Raw genomic sequence first — 18,911 nt, 5'->3', positions numbered from 1 at the left:
ACACAATAAACTCCAACAGTAGTCACATGAATTGAAGTACAGAGGAGTCAATGGTTACATGTGAAGGGAGGCTTTTCCAAGGAAATTAAATCTAAGGTGGATTTTAAAGGACAGATGTGAATTTTCCAAACTGGTGGGTGGAGGTGGGGGTGGGGGAAAGAAGAGTAGTACAAAGTGAGAAAATTGCGTATCTAAAGCGAAAGGGTGTTAAAACACAGAGCTAACGGCAGATGTACATACCTCCAACAACAAACTATGTAAGCAGGAGACAGAAGTGCCCAGGTGTTAACTTCGGGGTTATGCCAGATTATGAAGAGCCCTGAATGCCCTGCTACGAAGTTTGGCCTTTACCCTGCAGGTACCAAGGAGCCAGTTTTAGGCAATGAAGGACTTATTCAGATTTTCAAGTGGGAATTATCACTTCACAGTTTCAGGAGAGGGAGTGAGCGTGGGGGAGCTGGGCTTCCCTTTATAAAAGCAGAGGGATAACTGGCTTACAAAGCAGGCGACCCAGCTGGACTCAGGTGTGATTTTCCCCAGCCTGAACAAGGAAGAGACTAGCTGCCCCCCGACCCTGTCGTTCAGTAGCAAAATAGGAGGTGTGGAGTAGGTGCCAGACACGAGAAGGTAGGGAGGACAACCAGGTTGGTTCACCCTGACCGATGTCGACTGGCTGAACAGCTGGCAGGACAGCTGACCACGTCCACCTGGCCCTTGGGGCCTCAGAGACGGGCTACCCAGCGCAGCAGCATGTTTCAAGGCCAGTCAAGCCTCGGACACCAGGGACCCCAAGCAGCCATCGCCTGGCCTGCTACCCACTCCCCCTAGGCCCCGGCGCAGCGGGCACAGGCCGAGGGCTCCGGGCTGGGCAGGGACGGGCCCTGTGCTCCAGGAAGCGACCGTGTCTGCAGCTCGTCAGCCCCTCCCGCCCATGGGGCCGTCAGTCCTGGCCGGGCCGCCTCACCTCGCGCGGGCGGCGGGCTCTTCGGCGTCCGGGCGACTGTGCTGACCCTCTCCGGGCCACGGACACAGCCCCGACCACCGACACCGCCGCCGCCGCCGCCGCCATCCTCAGGCGTCAGCGTCGTGGCGTCATCACAGCGCGCTCTTGACGCCAAAACAAATCCGGGCCGCCCACGGGGCGGGACAGGGGCGGACTCGAGAGGGCCGGGCTACGCGGTTGGCGGCTCTCCGAGCGTGGCTTGCCAGTCAACGCCTTCAGGGCGGGGTCGGGCTCTCTCTGGGAGTAGGAGGTAAGTCTCTGTGTCGCTCCAAGTGTCTCGACCCTAGGTTTGGGGCAGGCACCGTGGGAAGTAGGGAGAAAGTTTCAATATTCAGGTTGGGGCAGGGCGCTTTATAGTGCGAGGTTGGGTGGATTTCCATGGAGATCCAGAGGTTAAGACTCCGCACTCCCAATTCAGGGGCCACGGGTTCGATCCCTGGTGGGGAAAATAAGATCCCGCATGCCGCGGGGCGCGGCCAAAAATAAAATAATAATATAGTGCGTGGTTGGGGACGTAGTGCATTTCAGGAGGTTTCTGGAAGTGCCTCTGGAACTCCGGAAAGGATCGGTATAAATTTAATTAACAAATCTATTTTTTTAACTGAAATTAAAATAATTCAGGCACTCAGATATGTTGAATTTGACCTCCATCACAGCGGAGTTGCAAATGGTTAACGAGAATAGATGAGATTAGTTTGGGGCCAACTTCAGAGTAAGTTTAATTATTTTTGTTTTTATTGTTACTAAATTTAGTATATCCTGAGGCTGCAAAACAAGTAGATTAAAGAAAAATTGTTACCATTAACAGTTCCTCTATAGGGTCAGAATTATCTCACTTAACTTTACAATCAACCCAGATTCGGGGTGGAGATGGGGGGGGAAATAAATGTCTCAAGTAATAAGGGGATTTTTTTTCCTTCTTTAATAATATTTTTATTACTTACCTTATATTTACTATTGGGGCGCAATCCACGTGCTTGGTGGAGTCTTTCACTGAGCAACCATGAAGAGCAGGGCTGGAGAACAACCCAGTTTCTTTCTTTAAGGCAACAGCATTCTTCCCCAACTGGCTGTGACTCAATAGGGATCACCATAAGGGAGAGATGGCATAGTTTGGCAGGATTTGAACCTGCGCAGGGAAACCCCAATGGATTTCTAGTCCATCACCTTAACCCCCCCTGCCCCCGGCCACAACTACTTTTGAGTGATGATGGGATTGTAATCTCCATACATCTTCCTCATTGCAGTCTGTTCATTTCTTAAAATCTTTATTGAGCCCTTACTTCATACATGGAATTGTCTTTAACTGTATAAGCTAATGTTATACTTTAAACCTAAACATATATTAACACCAATAAAATATCACAGTCTGTTTTATGTAGTAGGGCTTCATAAAAGATTTTATTAAAAAAGAAAACTTTAGGGACTTCTCTGGTGGTCCAGTGGTTAAGACTTCATGCTTCCACTGCAAGGGGGTGTGGGTTCAATCCCTGGTCAGGGAGCTAAAATCCCACAGGCCACTCAGCCAAAAATAAAATAAATAAAAATAAAAAAGAAAACTTAAAAAATTATTTCCATATGTCTAGTGTGATGCTTAAGGGAATGAACTTAGGGGCCAAGCAAACTTGGGATCATATCCCAGCTCTGACACTTCCACAGTTGTGTGAACTGAACTTAAGCAAGACATCTTCCCCTCCTTAAGCTTCATGTTTCTTATCTGTATAATGGGGATCATAGTCTTGACCTCACAATTATTGTGAGGGTTGAAAATAATACAGAATTCCAGGGTTGGTGGGGCTTAGAAATCCACACAACACCTCTATTTTACAGACATTCAGCAAATTAATTCAATAAATATTTATTGAGCCCTTGCTATGGAAGGTGCTGGCCTGGGCTCTGGTGAAGAACACGGGGGCCCTGAGATGAAGAGGTATATTGATGCAGAGGGGACTGGGCTCAGGATATCCAACCCCCAGATTCTCCCTTGAACAATAAGCTGTTCCATGTCTGCAGAGCTGCAAACATGAGAAGCACCATTATCATGATGCTCTGGCCTGGGCAGCTGTGTCTAGGGCCCAGCCCACTTGGCTCTCAGCCCACCCCTTTCCTGCAGCTCTGGGATAAAACACACAAAGCTCTTAAGCCCCTGGCCAGAGAGCAGATTCTGTCCCCAACCCCACCCCCCTGCACACACTCCAGGTCACTCAATTCCAGGGAAGAGCAGGGACTTAGGGGGCAAAAACCAGGGGAAAGTAGGTCACAGCAGGAGGATGGTAATCCCTTTGATGGCTGGCCAACACAATCGAGCCCCTGCTCCTGGCCACCCACCAAGAGTAAGAGTGGCTCTAGAAAGACTTTTGGGGTTTGGAGCCCCAGCACCATCCCTCCAAATAGTATGCTCAGGTTAAGAGGGCTGCCCCAAGAAGACACATCCTCCATACTGAAGTCATTCTCAGTCCAAGCTTTTGCTGACTGTAACACTTCCTGTGCAGGATTTAGCAATTCTGTTTTTCATTCCACGCACTCCCACAAGTACACTCTTTATACCCAGCCTTAGGCTGGGTGCTAGAGACACAAAGAGGACACTTGGGGAATCCAGAGTGGGGAATTCTGACCTAGACCCAGACAGTAAGAAGCCAGTGAACCAGTGTTATCCGTACAGAGACAGAAGAAAGCCCAGGAGCTGTGTGGACCTGAAGGAGGCTTCTGATTCAGCTTGGAGTCAGGGTTAGGGAGGCGGTAGGTGATACTGAACAAGAAGTAGGAGTTCACCAGGAGGAAATGAGGAAGGTTATTCTGAGCACAGAGAATAGATGTACAAAGAATAAAAGGCTGGCCTTTCCTTCTGGAAGATACTGGTGGTCAAAGGGGGTGGATCTGGGAGGGTTTTTTTCCTGAAACTTCTCCTTCAGGTGATGTGAGATGGGTAAGGAATGGCTGAGAGAGAGAGAAGTGGGGATAAAAATACAGGTGAATGAAGTACAGGAGAAAAGACAGGGCAGAGAGTGAGTTAACTGAGGCATCTTAGCTAACTGGAATGGGAGGGTGTTTGGGAAGCGTTGCTGAGGTAGGGCTCCTACATGATAAAGTAGGGTGGAGGTCTCTGGAGGCACCTGTCACCCTGGAGCCTAGTCAAGGGTCCTATCAGGCCTGAATCTGTCCTAGGGCCAACAACCTCCCAGCATGGGCTTTAGTGCAAACCTGGCCTGCCAAGTTCTGGACTCCCACCCCTCCTCCCCTCCCAGCTGATTGCCTGGGCCCCCCTTGTAAAGTCCTCTCCAACTCAGCCCCAGTTCTCCTCCACCATTTGTAAGTCTTGTATCCTTACCTCCTATCACCCTCTATCATGGTCCTTCTCTGAAACCCCCCTTAACCCAAGGACTGAGTAGGTAGATCACTCCTCTGTGCTACTACAGAGGGGGAGTTGAAGGAGTAGACTGAATAAAATGTCCTATATATAAACATAGCTGGCTTACATAGGGCCTTATAGACAATGAAAAGGAGTTTAATATCAGGATTAGTTTTTCAATTTAGAAAATGGAGAATAAAGTGGAGGGAGTGAGAGTAGAAGCCAGTGAGGAGGCCATGGCAGTGCCCACACAAGTCGTGGGGTGATGGCTTGGAAGAGGATCCTGGCAGGGACAGTAGATGACTGATCAATAGAGGGTCTCACCCTCTCTGAGGCCTCCTCCTTCCCTCAGGATTCTGCCTGTTCTGATTCTTGCTCTTCTCCACCATGATGAACTGGGGCTCCTCTGTGCTTCCAGAAAGCCTTCTGGGATTGTTCTGACCTCACACTGCACACCTCTTCTCAAAGAACGAGCTTGTGGAGAGCATAAGGCCAGAGGAACCCTCATCGTGACCCCAATTTCTGAAGCTCCAGGTCACCTCAGGTACTTGAATGTAGACTCCAATGGGGGCTCCCCATCTTCTGGAACAGGCTCCCCTCAGATGAATCAGGACCCCAGAGAAGGAGAGGAAAGGGTACTTAATCTGAACTGTGTCTTGAAGGCTAAGGTGGTAGTTCAGCAGAGGGAGGAGGAGGTGAGATGGACAGGAGCCTGGAAACTGGAAAGAACCTGGGGAGGGGGGTAGACTGGCTGAGGGTGGGGTTGTGGACACTCTATCACCTCACATGGCCCCTAGGGGCCAGGACAGGAGGGGCAGGTAGGGCTAGGAATGCCAGCCCGGGAGAACAGAGAAATATGTGCATTCCCACACATCTTGGGTCACCACCAGAAGTCTTGGAACCTGCTGGCAATGGAAAGCTCTGCACTGCCCCTGGGAAATGAGTGTTTGTGAAGAGAAAGACTGAGTCCCCTATGGTGGTCTTCAGCCCGCCCATCTCGTCCTGGGGATCAGCTTCTTGAGGCCTCCACCCCAGCCAGGTGGGCCGCAGTGGAAAGAAAGGAAGGAGCTTGGTACAAATATAAATACCTTTAATGAAAGCCGAGCGCTTTCGAGACGGGGCGGGGGGGTGGGCGGGGGGGGCGGGGGGGACACGCTGCTACCCGGCCAGACCGGCTAGGCCAGAGGACCCAGGAGGCAGGCGAGTGCCAAAGCAGCCGCCAGCAGAGGGGGCTCGGGGACCCGAGTGGGTGCTGGCGCTGTCGCCCGCAGCGTCTGCTGGTTGGTCTCTGGGCCCGCCCCGCGCTCCTGAAGGCGCTCCTGAAGGCGTACAGGGGTGCCGCACAGAGTGTGCAAATTATCTGGGTGTGGGGCCCGGCGAGCTTCTTGCTGTAGTGACTCCCACACGGCGGCGGCCTCCTCAGGGCAGCCCAACAGGACTCGCGAGGCACAGGTGTGGAAATCATTCCAAGACCTGTCAAGGGTTTGGAGTCAGGGTAATCAGGTGGGGCAGGGGGCTTTGGAATGGGAGGGAGGAGGTTCAGACCCCAAGGGTGTGGGGTTGGGCTGCTGCCCTCACGCCTGCCCGTACCTGCAGACGCTCTCCAGCTCACCTCCGCGGCCCATGCCGTCCCCCAAGCGGATGAGACACTCGGCAAAGCCCTGGTATATGGTGTCACAGCGGCCTGGGACCGCTGTGGTTGCTGCCAGGGGAGATACAAGGACTGGGGGTGGGGGTGGAGAATAGTTGATAGGATGAGGTGGCGTGCCCTCACCATCCCTGCCCCTCGCCGCCAAACCCCAGGGGCTTGTTTACCAGGGAGCGTTCTGGGGATGTGACTCAGCGTGAAAGGGGTGCCCCAGGGAACTAAGGGGCACATCTGGGGACCACCTGCCTCTGCCCCCTTCTAGGCAGACCTGGACAGGATAGGTGGGGATGGGGGAAGAAGAAGCCTCGTCCCAGGAGTTGGCTCTTCTTCCGAGCTTCTGGGTCCCAGGTCAGGTGAGAATGGTCCAAATGAGAGTACGGACATGGTGAAAGGAGGCAGGTCCCCTGGCAACTTCCAGTTTCTCTGCAGCCTAGACAATCTTTGTTTGGCCTTTCCATCCCCTCCCCAGAGACAGGTGTTTTCTGACGGGTAGGGGAGAATAGAGGGGGTTGGGATCCAGGTTCGACCCTAAGAGAGGACCTCAGAGATCCCACAGTTGGTCTGGGAGTCCCGCAAGAGGTCAAGTCTCCCCTTATCAGGATGGGGATTGTGGAATTTGGGGGTTCTTCCCTCCGAAACTAGGGTTCAGTTCCCACCCTCACTTTACATCCTGAAGCCACTGGCACACAATCCCTCCCTGGAGCCCTCTCACCTCCTCTCCACCCTGACTCTCAGCGCTCAGGAGGGCTGTGCCTCAGCTCCCACACAACCTACACCCAGCCTGGGGAGGGGGTGTGTGGACTGGGCTGGGTCCAGCACGCCGGCACTCACCAAGGGGCGGCAGCAGCAGCAGCAACAGCCCCAGTGCACAGGGCGGTTGCCAGCGGTGACAGAAGCGGCAGCACATCTTCCCTGGGCTGGGAGCCTAGTGCCAGAGCTGGCAGCTTGGAGTGCAGCCCTTCAGCCCAGCCCCGAGAAGGAGGAATTGTGATTGGATGGGGGGTGAGGGTGGAGCTCAAACCAGCCAGCAGCCCCGCCCCCCAGTTCAGATAGGCAAAGAAGGGAGGGACTCCAGAGAGAAGAACCCAGGAGCTCGGGGTGGTGCTGAGCTGATCCCAGGGCCCTTGCCTTGCCTCAGAGATGGAGAGCGGAGATCTGGGAAGGCAGTTGGGCAGATGAGGGTGGGTGTCCAGGGCCCTGGGGTGGGTTGGCCTAGACAGAGCTCCAGGAGAGGGGGCAGGTAACAAAGGGCAGTTATCAAAGTCATGCCAAAGACATACGAAAAGCATACACATACTCCATTTTATTCCAAAAGCATTTAATTGAATTTCTCAATGTTTTTCAAAAACAAAAAGAACCAAACTGGTGGTAAAAAGGAACATGGAAAATTCAACTAAAGTGGTGTCATAATCTCAGGGGTCATGCTCCAGGCATGGCAGAACCCAAGAAGGCACAATACCCACCCTGGGCCCAGCCTAAACCTGCTGGCTACCACAACCTATAGACCATAGCCAGTGCTATCCCCATCAAACACGCCAGAGGTGGGAGCCTGAGCAGGTAAAGGGCAGACATGACCCTGCTTTGGTCTGGGCCTGTCTGCTGACCTTCAGTGCCACCCCATCCTGGGCAAGGCAGGCTGAGCTAAGGGAGGCTGGGGGTCATAAGGCCGTGCAGCATGAGGCTGAGACGCCGGGCCGCTTTGCCAAGTGAGTTGTGTGGCTCCGCCTGCAGGAACTGGAAGAGCTTCTGGCGCACCTGGGCCATGACGGAGCCCATGTGGTCCCGAGTGATGGGGTCACTGTGGTCCAGGTGCATCACAGCCTCTTCCAGGTAGCTGGGGGTTTAGGAAAAGGACAGGCTACAGGTGACCTCCAGCAGAGAGGAGTGCCCCCTGGTGGCAATGAGGCCCAGAGGCTGATAATGGAGGCCTCAAAGCCTGAGATGGGTGGGGACAGAGGGGATTGGTGGAGAAAATTAAGGAGGGGAGTCAGGCAGGAGTGGGAGTCGCTGCTTTGAACTGCTCCCTGCCCTTCACCACAGCCCTAGTCCCTGACTATGCCCACTCACCTGAGCTTGAGGTCAGTTCGAGTGCCAAGGTCAGAGGCCAGCTGCTGGATGAGTGAAAGGAGTACAGGCTGGGAGAGGGGGCAAGGTGGCTGCCCAAAAACCTGGCCTGGGTCTACAGTTTCACACACGTACAGCACCAGGTTCAGGTCGGCAGCTGTCAGGGCCTGAGTAGAGAACAGAGTTTATAGCTAATGTCAGGACAGAATGCCTGCTTGTCTGGCTATGTGGCCTGGGAGAGGATGACCAGAGTAGGGCATCCTGAGGGGGATGCTTTGGGGCCCAGAGAGAGCACTGTAGGGCTGTGTTGTTACTCTAGGGAATCAGGAAAGTTTTCCTGAGAAGGGTGGTTCTGAAACAAGGTAGACTGAGGTAGGAAGAAAGGGATCCAGGGTCCAGACAGAGGGAAAAGCAAGGGAAATGCCCTGGAGGCCAAAGAGAACCAAAAAGAGTCTGCTGAGGCCAGACCACCCAAAGCATGATGGGTAGAGTGGAATGTATGATGTGTGAGCCTTGTCAGGAGACTCCTGACTCTATCTGGGCTTAGTGCCCGGCTTACCTGCTGGAAGGCCTGATTGAGGTGGCCCTGCTGCAGCAGCTGCAGGATATGGGCTTGCTGGGCTTGGCAGTCGAGGTGGGTGGCAGGGACAGGTGTGCCAGCGGCTGAGCGCATGGCCTGCATGATGCTAGAGGTGACGGCAGCCTGCTGCTCCTTGAGTGCCACACTCACCTCACCCTTAACAATGCGCTGCACCTGTGCTAAAATTGCCTCTTGCAGGCTGCAAAGGCAAGTGAGGGAGATGAGGCTGACAGGCAGTTGAGTCTGGCCCTTTCCAAACCCACCACCTTGCTCAGTGCCCTGCCCACACACCTGCCCACAGCCACGTGCAGCTGGTGCTGCACCTCAGCCCGAACGCTGCTGGACACGGTAGCCGCCATCTGCTCCGTGGCTCCCTGCAGTGTGCTGACCAGGCCCCGCAGCTGGGCCAGCACGGGCTCCCGCGCCTCCTGTTCTCGTGCCTTTCGGCTCTTCATGTGGCTCTCCAGCTGCTGCAAGTCTGAGAAGTGACCATGGGGGCCATGAGAGGGATGGTAGGGAGAAGACGAGAGCCCTTCCCTTCTTGGGGCATATGACCCTACTCACATTCCTGCGTGCCCAGTCGGAAGCTATCATTGATCTGCTGGAACATGGCCTGGCAGCTCTTCTCAAAGGCAGGCAGTACCACGCTCTGGAAGGCTTCACGGTAGGCGGCCTGCATTGGCCCCTGTAACGTGTCTGCGGCTGCTCGGGCAATGGCATCTGTTAAGTTCTGGGGGTGGACGAAGGGGCCTGAGTTGAAAGCTGAGCCCAAGCCCACCAACCACCAACCTCCCTCACCTTGGGCCCCATAGCACCTTGGACTTCAGCAGCTTGGAGATATTCTCTTTCATGCTACCCTCCACGGCTGTGAGTTTGGTGGCCACTGAGTTGCTCAGTTGGCCTGCCACGGGCTCCAGACTCCTAGACACACCTGGGACAGGGTGAGGAGGGAAAAGTAGAGCCATGAGAAGAAGCTTGACAGGTAGGGGGCCCCACTCCCATCTGGCCCACCCAGAAGTCTCCATGCAAAACTCACACGGAGGAACCGTCTTCTTGATCTCATCCCGTATGCTGCGCTCCAGCCGCCCAGCCACAGCTGAAGATAGCGCTTGGGACAGCTGTTGCGTCAGCTGCTCCTGCAGCTGCCCACCACGCTGCTGTCCCTCGGCCAGTGCCCGCTCCAGTCGCCGCTCTGCATTGTAGCTAAGGAACAGGGCTGCAGCAGGTCCCATATCCCTTCCTGGGCCAAGAATGCTGCTGCCGCCCCATGCTGTGCCACTGCCCACAAGGATACGCTCCTGCTCGTGCCGTGACTCTAGGGCACGTTCTACGTGGCCCGTGACGGTGCTCTGCAGGCCTTCAAGTTGGGTGCACAGACGCTGTAGCAGCTCTTCTTGGCTGTGCCGAAGCTGTGCCAGCTCTCTCTGCTGTTGCCAAATTAGTGCTGGCCAGTCCTCAGGGGCCTCTGCCACCTGCCAGAAACACCAACAGCCACATGAAGCCCGCCCCGCCCATCCCCACACACCAGACCAGGGGAAGGCTTGGACCCTACCCCACCCCCACAGGCAGGAGTCCCAGAAGCAGAAAGGGTGTTTGCTCGCTCACCTGGTGCTCTGTGAGCCGGGATCCCACGGACGAATCCCTGCCATAGAGGAGAAGCACCTCAGGCCATGTCAAGCAGGCAGCCTGAAGACCACCCCTCTCCCTGGCCCCAGGACCCGTCCTACCCGTCATCCTTTTTGCCCTTTCGCTTGAGCTTGGGTGAGGCCCGAGGGGATCCTTTGGTCTTCCAGTCCTTGGCAGGAAGACGTGGAGTGGGAACTTTGGTGCCAAAACCCCCTGCAGCAGAGGCCAGGCTGGCCACCTCATCATCATGGTCGCTGTGGGAAGGGCAGGGAGAGAAATAGGCACCTACCCACTTGTTGGCCCTCCCTGTGAGAGGAACGGTGCGGGGTGGTGCCTACCTTTGCTCGGCACTGGCATCCTGACTGTCGTGTTGCTGTAGCAGGTGATAAGGTGGTCGGTGAAAGGCCAGGCTCTTGTGCTTTTCCTGGAGGCCATTCCGGGGGCTGGGGGGACAGGCCAACTCAGCAGTGGATGATTCTATCTGAAGCCCCTACCATCAGCACATTTCCCACTCCTAAGCTCCTCACCTCTCTGCCAGGCTGCTGCAGGTCTCACGAGTAATGTCTGGTGCCGTAGGCCAGACCTGACTGTCAGGGGCCGTGGCCTCCTGGGTCAAGGCTGCCTCCAGGAGGGAAGGGGTACTATGCCGATCCCCATCCCCAGGGCCTCCATCCAGGCTAAGCTGGGGGCCAAGCTCGGGTCCCGGCCGGGGCCGTGGAGACAGCAGGTGTAGTGCTGAAGCAGCTGAGGCCATACTGTCTGGCTCCAGGCCCTCCGGAGCGGAGGAGCCAAAGCCACGAGACAGCGCCTCAGATGCGATCTCAGGGATATCCTGGGACAGGGCAGTGGAAGCCGAGGAGATAACATCGGGGGAGCGGGTGCGGCTGGGGGACGCCTGGGGTAGCCCCAGGGGCTCCACTTCCTGCAGCTCCAGGGATAGTGTAGAGGCAGCAGTAGGCACCTGAGGTAGGCCAAAGGTGGGAACTTAGGTGGTGGGAAGTAGGAGTAAAAGGAGTACAGAGACGAAGCACTGGCGTGTGTAGTGATGAGAGATGGGACAACAGGGAAGGGGGAGGAAGGTCAAAAATGGCCGCAGCCCAGGAGGAGAGGAGGTGGGGATGGAAAGGCTGAGGATCTGCCCTCCAGGGACACCGGGGGCTGAGATACCCTCAGGGGAAACATGGACCACCTGAGGAAGAGCAGGACCAGAAGACAAGGTGCTGTGGGAGGAGACTGCCGCCAGCCTTCCCACTCCCATATACCTGCTATACTGCACTTCACACACACCCACATACGCACCTGCCCAGGCCCTTTGGGAGGCAATTTGTCGGCCGGACTTGGGAGCAGGCCAGGCAGGAGGCTACGTGGGCTTGCCTGCAGGCTGCTGCTGCTGCTCATTGTCAGACCGCCATCCAGCTGTAGCTTGGGGTTCAAGGTCAGCTCCTCAGGTGGCCTGCTGGCAGGAAGGATGAAGTGTAAGCAGCCAGAGCCTGGCATCACCTGGCACCAGCCCCTGACATGCCCTAACTCTGACCCTCATTTCACCTGGGCAAGGAGGGGTCCACGGCCGAAGTACTGCTCATGGCAGACACCGCCGTAAGAGAGGAACTGCTGCTGCTGCTGCTGCTGCTACTGGGAGATGCAGCGATCTGGGGAGATGTGGAGAACGAGGGCTGTGGCTGTGGGGGGCACTCCCAGGGCCTCCCTCCCTGTGCCCCACACTCCTCCCGCAGCATACCTGCTGCAGGGAGGTGCTAGGTGTCATGAAGGCGTCAGGTGTCATCAGCTTGGGCTTGGTCTCACTGCTCAGACTGAGGAAGTCGGCAGGTGCAGGCAGCTCCACGATGCGTCGGAGGTCAGACTGGGAACCGTGAGTGGCCGATCCCAGGCCCTCAGAAGCCAGTTCTGGTCGAGACTCTCCAAATGCTGTGGGAAAAGCTGCCACTTGAGTCAGATCTCAGACTCCAGTCAGAGCCTGCTTTCCTGTCACCCCCAACTCACCAAAGTCCTCATGGGCAGGGTGTGTAGGGAGCGGGACCACCACGTCAGGGTTCAGCTGTGGCTGGAAGCGGATCTGTACATCTTGCAATGCCCTGCAGGGAGAGCAGGGGGAGAATATGAGAGTCAGAGTCAGCAGGGTAGGGAGGGGCACAGACAGGGCACAGGCAGGCCTCCCCAGCACACTCACTTAGTGTGCACACAAAAGAGCTTGATGAGCACACCAGCTGCAGACTCCATGGCACCAGCTCCGTGGGTCCCATCTGCAAGGACAATGTGGACGACTAAGCCCCTGGCCCTCTGAGCCTCAGCACTCCCCTACATCCCAGCACACATCCCTGACCCTGAGCGGCTCACCAGCCCCTAGGCTGTCATTCTCCTCCTCGGCTGGCAGCACCTCAGTGTGCCGCAGCCGGCAGCGACTCACAACCTGGATACCGAAGCTCAGCACAGGGTGGGTGAGCAGGAACTCAGAGATGGAGCTGAAGCAGGCACGGCCCTCCTCCTGGTTCTGCAGCAGTTCCATCACATAGAGGACCTGCACAGGTTGCGAGTTCACAGCTGAGCTCAGGGGCTGGGAAGATGTGGATGTGCCACACACACCCTTGTCCTCCCTGATGATATCAGCTCTGCCCAGAGTGTCCCCACTGCTGCCCACCTTCCGTTGTACATCGCTGAGAATCAGGTATTCTGCTGAGAGGTCCAGGCAAACCTTGAGGCTGGGGGGCACACTCACTGAGCTGAAGATATCTGGGGAGAAGCTGGAGGGGGTGGCCACGAGGCAGGATGAATGAGACTGAGAGGGTGGAAGGAACCCAACCCTGCCCCTGCCCAGCCCCACAGCCCCTGCTTACCGAATGGTCTGCAGGCAGGTCCAGGACACCGTGCACCACATCTTCAGCTCCCGATTCTGGTCAGCACCAGTAATAAGGAACCTCCAGAAGGGGACCCTGCAAAGCAACAAGGCACTGAGTGGCTGGCTGGGCCCCTGCTGGGAGCCCAAAGTCCAGCCCACCACCCTCCTGCCTGCCCACTCACTCACTCAGGATCCTGTTTCTTGTGGTTGTCACAGAACAGGAGGCAGGAAAGGGGCCTCCCATCGTGAGGCTTCCACTCGTGCAAACACCTGCAGGCAGGTATATGAGTGGCCTGAGTGGGTGATCTGATCTCCTACCTGGGAGAGCCCAGGCCCTCAGGCTCCGCCTTACCTTGGCTCATCCTGCCCCTCAATGTAAATCTGCCAGAACTTGACGAAGCCATCATGACTTGCGGTAGCCAGGACAGTCCCATCAGGTGAGAGGGCCCCTTCACTTAGGCACTGGGAAGAACCCAAAAAGCCTTGCTTTGCCACCTGACTAGAGGTGGGAGCAAGTCCTCCTCAGGTGAGGATGGCAGTGAGCTAGGCTGACCCAAAGCGGATCTGCGTGTTTGTATGAAAGACAATGAATGGGGGCGGGGTGCTGTAGAGAAAACCAGCTCCATAGGGTGCACGGTTAGGTGTGAGCGCCACAGGAGTCGGGTCCCTCTGTGCTCCGAATTCCCATGGCAGAGTGCTAGAAAGCTATGTGGGCAGCTGTGGGAACAGGGAATAGATGAGGGACATAAAGGGGTGGGGAGAGGAGGGCAGCAAAGGCAGTCAGTTGCAGGCTTACTGTGCTGTGGCCTTTTACCACGATGAAGCCCTGCTTGATCTGGCTGACATCCACGGGCCAGGTGCTGTGGTTGGAGCGGAGCATGTCCAGGTCCCACACCTCAGCCTAGCAGGTACAGGGAGGTGAGCGTTCAGCCCATGACCACACCATTGCTACTTGGTCCCCTCCTTTCCCCCCAGGCCCAGCCCCCTCACCCGGTCCTCATGCAACAGGGCCACCGTTGGGCTGCCCTCCTCACAGCAGTCCTCACTCTCTTCGGGGATGAAGGGGCACCAGATGATCCTGCGGAAGTGATTCAGTGGAGTGCCCTCTGGCTGTCGGATATGGACCAAGATCTCTTCTCTGAGCAGGGTGTTAAGGGCTAGGCAGGTGGATAATGAGGTATGTCTGGCAGACCCAGCTCCGCCCACTTTTCTTCAGTCCCCCATCCCACCCTGGGAAAGGATACTGAATTTTGCCATTAACCAGGGCCAAGCGCCACACAAACAGGTTGCCTGCCTCATCCAGGCAGGCCAGCTGTGGGGAATTGAGGTGTGCAAAGGCCAGATCAGCCACACTGCCTGTGAAGCCTTTGAGCAGGGTCCTCTCTGAAGTGCTGACACTGATCACCCGTACCATCGCTGAGCCGTTGTTGGCAGCTAGAATCAGGAGAGCGGTAGGCCATGAATAAGTATCTAGGCCCAGGCAGCAGCAGAGAAGCCCTGCCCTTGCCTGCCTCTCTGCCACTACCAGTCTCAATCTCTGTTTTCTCACTCGGCTCCAGAAGGCCTGGCAGAGCTGGGGCCAGCACAGACAAGCCTTCCATTATACCTCTACGGTCTGAGTGGGCTGAGTGACTGGACAGTAGAGCTGCATCTCTGGGGCTACTAGCAGAACACCTCCCTCCTCCGTACTGTGCCTACTCACCCCGAATAGCATAGGCCAAGAAAGAGTTGGACACAGCAATTAGGTTGCCATAGTAGTATTTCTGCTCCCAGTCATACTTGGCGACGGGCTGGATTTTCACCTGAGAATCAAGAGTGAGGAAGGTCACAGAAGTCGAGGGCTGGGGCAGCTTTCCTGGAGCTGAGGTAGCCCCCAGCATGCCTGGGGACAGTAGAGGCCATATGCGCAGGCCCAGCCACCCATTCACAACTCTTGGGGCCAGATTCCCACAGAGACTTGGCAGCCAACCCTGGCTTCCTGAGACTGGGATACACTACCTGTCTGTCAGGATAGTCCCCATAGGTACTGGCAGCATGGAATGGGGGAGGGACAGCCTAAGTGTGCCCCATCCACTATACATGCCATGACATCCTGGTGCCCACCTTGTTGCTCCCCCGTGCCTTGCTCGAGATGCTAGAGTCACTGCTGGCCACAATCTCCACCTCCTTGGCCAAAATCCCGATGCAGGTGGAACTGTCGTCTCCTAAGAGGCAGCTGGGGGGAGGGGTGCATAGCGTGACTCTTGTCCACCCAAAGTCTCGATGGGCAGGGTTGGGGGGAGAAGATACAGACACTCTGGTGAAAGTGTAAAGTCCCAGATGCCCAACTCTGCCTGGTTCACTGGTCCCCAAACCTACAGCTTCCCTTGCTCACCTCCCTCCTTGGGAATGGCCCTACTTCCATGCTAAACCAGGTGCCCAAACTTCAGATCCAGGCCAAGCCCTTGAGCTTGTCGTTGCCCCTCATCCTAGTGCAAACTCAGTGTGGTTAAGTGTTCCACCCCAGGTCATCTAGTGGGGAAGCATCAGAGGCTGCTGGACCCTCTCCCCTCCCCTTATGCCTTTAGTTCACAAATGCCTCAAAGACCCCATCACCACCACTCCCAGACACTCACATGACCTGCTTTTCCTGCAGGTTAATAGGAGGCATGGCTCGGAGACCAGGCTTGTTTGTTGAAGTACCATCACCCGAGCAGAGGGGGTCTGGGACCAGGAGCCCATTGAGATCTCCATTGTAGGCATTAGATGGTCGCTGGCTCTCTGCACTGGGACCTAGAGACAGAAAGGGCCACTCTGATGAAGTTATTCCACCTGCCCACTGGCCTCTCCTCCTGCAGAGCTTCACTCAAGAACCATGAGGTGCTCTAGGAACACTCAACAAGGCTTGTCAGTGGGGAGGAGGGCCCTTTGTTCAACCTTTATTCCATAAACACTGATGGTGAACCTAATGCATGCTAGGACCAAGGATGAGCATGAAGCTCTTCTACCTGGGGGAAGGGTATAAGAATGCTCTGAGTCCAATTAATACTCAGGCCTCGGTCGGTACAGAGGGACTCTGTGTACTTGAAGGAGGGCATGGGAAGGGTCAGGACAGACTTTACAGAGGAGGTACCATCAGAGCCAGCGTGGCTAGAACACACAAACACGGGAAGGATGGAGGGAAAACAAGGCTGCAGAGGTCTCAGGTATGAGGCTAGGGTGCTTAGATTTTCCCTGTGGTAATGAGAGCCACAAAAGTTTTAAATAGGAAAGTGACATGATCTGCTATGGCCAGAGGACTGACTGCTCTAAAGTAGCATGCAGGATAGTTGAGAATCCAGGTGAGAGATACCAGGGCCTACATCGGTGGGCTTCTAAGGCATGGAAAAACATGATAAGATGTGGAAGTAAGAAAGGAAGGAGACTGCCTGACACGGAAATGGCTCAGAAGAAGCCACCCTGGAGGAATGGACATGAAGGAGTTGGACAAAGAGTAGAGAAATTATGGGGTAGGGTGTGTAATCAGGAAAGACAGCCTTTCAGTTGTTTACATTGGCTGTGTTTCAAGCACCCTCATAGGTTCAGACACTACTCCAAAACTCCCAGGTAGCAAGGAGAGTAGGGCCTCATATTCAAGGAATATGACAAGTTTCTAGTCACAAAACTGCCTGGGGTCTCACATGGTCCTCCAGTGAGAGGAGACAAGCAAGGGCTACTTGGCAAACAGGGGAATCAAGTACCAGTCAGTAAGCAAAGAGTTAAGAGGACCACCTCACTTGCCTCAGAGCCACCTTAGCTGCTCAGGGGTAAGCTGACCACTCTCCTTTCCAGGCAGGCTACCATGAGGACAAACAAACAAGCTACACATTACCCATGCCAGGCTCTACCAAACCTTTGTGAAGACTAGTTTGCTAGCAGCTAATAAGCATGAGAGGGCCAAGCCAAGCCCATGAGTCCAAGGAGCACACACTCCAGGCCTGGGGAAAAGGGCTTGGTGGTTCCAGGCAGCAGACAGATTTTCTCAGAGATTAGAGGTTAGCTAAACCCAGGAGTGAGCACCAGTGCCTGCTTCCAAAGGGAGCCAGTTTGGGCTTTCCAGCAGGTTTCAGAACAGGGTCTGAGGAAACACCAATTCTCAGCTCTGGCCACTGCACATCCACACCTCCATTACCAGCCAGTCTCTCAACCACTACAACATTTCACAGGTCCCTGAACCTGCCATGAAACTTTGGTACTTTCACATATGCTATTTCCTCTTTGCAGAATGTCTTTCCTGACATCCAAGCCCGTCTCCATATTATAAGACCTAGCCTAAACATTGCTCTTCTCTCAGATCTGTTCTCAGGCATTCTCCAGCCCCCACCCCACCCACCCTATCCCCATCACAGTGCCAAACACTTCTCTCTTTCAATGAGAAGAGCATTATATTACACCTTGTTAGCTCTGTGTCCTAGGAGCTCACTGAGGGCAGGAGCAGCTGAGGTACCACTGCAGACCCAAGAAAAGTTTAAACGAATGGACGTAAACTAGGGCTTGCAAGATGTTTGTAGATCCAATCAGGACTGTGCAGTCTGTGATTTGCCTTAAACCCAAAGAGGACACGGAATTGGGGGTGGTCACCGTCGTCCTGAAAATCAGTTTCAGAATCGCATGCCTAGAGTCTGTATTCCAGAAGGAAGGGCAAGTTGCATAGGAGATCAGCGGCTCTTCATTACAGCGCCTAGGTCTAGATCCAGAGCTCCGCATACAGAGCCCAGACGAGGCCTCTGAACTATGCCAAAAGGGTAGGGAACCCGGGCCAGTCCCAGGAACACTAGAGACGTTGCGGCCAGGACACCTGGTGGGCTCTGCGAATTCAGAGAAGGTGCCTCACCTTCAGCCGAGACGCTGAAGGACGAGGCAGAACGGCCCGGCTCCGGGATGGGGCAGGATCGCACCCAGGGGTCTGCGCCCTTCAGCAAGCACGCTCAGGGATTTGCCGCTCCAACCCTCGTCTGCCCTCACCAGCCGGGAGGATGCAGAGCCGGTCCTGAGTGACCCGAGGGCCATGAGGGTGGCCGAGGCCCGCACCGCCCTTCTGCCCGCTCACCAAGGACCCACCCCCCACCGTTCCGGCTCACCCCCCGCGGGCCGGTCCAGCTTGAGGATGTCCCGCAGGTGCTGCGTGGCGTCCTCGATGTCGATGCTCGCGCAGGAGGAGGCCATGGGCCCAGCCGCGGGCGCCCGGGTCCGCGCCGCGTTCGTTCGCCGCCGCCGCGCACCGTCCAGCTGAGCACTACCCCGCCAGGACCAGACAGTGGGACCAGTCACTACACTCTGTCCACCCAAAGCTAGAAAACCGCCACCCGCGCCGCGTCCCTGAGCCCCGCCAACCCCACCAACCGCCTCCACTTCCGGCCCGCCCCAGACTCGGCTCCCGGAACCTGAGCAGAGCGGAGAAGAAAGGTTCCGGGCTGGGGGTCGGACGCTTCGCCCCTCCCGGAGCCCGCCCCTACCGCGGTCCTGCCCCTGCGCTAGTAGGGTCTGGGGAGTTCCTTGAGGCTGAGGCAGAGCAAATGTCCACCTACTGGACCGCCCAAAGCGCCCTACTTGCCTCAGGATATCCCGCCCGGTCCATGTCCACTCCCAAAGCATGGGCTCATGGTGGGCCTAGGACCGGGTCAATTTGGTTGCCCAAGCTGAATCCCTCAGATGCCCCAGGAGCAAGCTAAATTGGTAGGAGCCTCGGTTTCCCCTTTGGGAAGTGGGTCAGTGTAACCCAAGACCTGAGGGGACCCGTGAAGTCACGGACCCAGGAATTGCAAGGGC

General features: G+C 55.9%; 3 protein-coding genes across 13 annotated transcripts in view; all 3 read right to left on the bottom strand.

Moving 5' to 3' along the window:
• The window catches only part of PSKH1 (protein serine kinase H1), a 34,557-nt gene extending 33,488 nt beyond the window's left edge, over positions 1-1,069 (bottom strand). The window contains exon 1 of one of the 2 annotated variants that reach the window (XM_022583422.2): positions 965-1,069. The gene's annotated coding sequence lies outside the window, so the exon portion shown is untranslated. The remainder of the gene's footprint in view (positions 1-964) is intronic. The other variant, XM_089903239.1, reaches the window with a different exon arrangement.
• A 1,163-nt stretch (positions 1,070-2,232) lies between these two features.
• Positions 2,233-6,979, bottom strand: NRN1L (neuritin 1 like). 2 transcript variants are annotated; one of them, XM_022583429.3, is made up of 3 exons: positions 6,832-6,979; positions 5,943-6,075; positions 2,233-5,825 (listed from the first exon to the last, which is right to left on the bottom strand). In XM_022583429.3, the coding sequence occupies exons 1-3, from the start codon at positions 6,905-6,907 to the stop codon at positions 5,528-5,530; spliced, it is 507 nt and encodes a 168-aa protein (XP_022439137.2). In that variant the 5' UTR covers positions 6,908-6,979; the 3' UTR covers positions 2,233-5,527. The 2 variants fall into 2 exon arrangements, with proteins under 2 accessions (XP_022439137.2, XP_022439136.1); XM_022583428.2 differs by lacking the exon at positions 6,832-6,979 and adding an exon at positions 6,269-6,788.
• Positions 6,980-7,257: 278 nt separating this feature from the next.
• EDC4 (enhancer of mRNA decapping 4) lies at positions 7,258-18,472 on the bottom strand. Of its 9 annotated transcripts, none has more exons than XM_022583424.3 (29): positions 18,224-18,470; positions 15,740-15,896; positions 15,228-15,339; positions 14,827-14,926; positions 14,369-14,558; positions 14,115-14,262; positions 13,921-14,025; positions 13,477-13,586; positions 13,311-13,394; positions 13,123-13,218; positions 12,927-13,029; positions 12,626-12,806; positions 12,459-12,531; positions 12,272-12,363; positions 12,009-12,208; positions 11,816-11,919; positions 11,570-11,726; positions 10,798-11,231; positions 10,609-10,713; positions 10,372-10,524; positions 10,250-10,286; positions 9,939-10,116; positions 9,681-9,836; positions 9,460-9,575; positions 9,209-9,374; positions 8,936-9,122; positions 8,624-8,843; positions 8,068-8,231; positions 7,263-7,834 (listed from the first exon to the last, which is right to left on the bottom strand). In XM_022583424.3, exons 1-29 carry the CDS (start codon positions 18,306-18,308, stop codon positions 7,642-7,644), a joined length of 4,206 nt encoding a protein of 1,401 aa, XP_022439132.2. In that variant the 5' UTR covers positions 18,309-18,470; the 3' UTR covers positions 7,263-7,641. The 9 variants fall into 9 exon arrangements, with proteins under 9 accessions (XP_089759337.1, XP_089759335.1, XP_089759338.1 ...); XM_022583425.3 differs by having other exon boundaries at positions 7,264-7,834; positions 11,570-11,723; XM_022583426.3 differs by having other exon boundaries at positions 7,265-7,834; positions 12,009-12,196; positions 18,224-18,469.
• Positions 18,473-18,911: the final 439 nt, after the last annotated feature.

Source organism: Delphinapterus leucas, chromosome 20 (assembly GCF_059928025.1).
Source record: "Delphinapterus leucas isolate spDelLeu-1000000601 "Yukka" chromosome 20, BTC_Dleu_Yukka2, whole genome shotgun sequence".
Classification (NCBI taxonomy): domain Eukaryota; kingdom Metazoa; phylum Chordata; class Mammalia; order Artiodactyla; family Monodontidae; genus Delphinapterus; species Delphinapterus leucas.
Note: the sequence above shows the minus strand (reverse complement) of the source record. Positions and strands in the feature narration are given on the sequence as shown.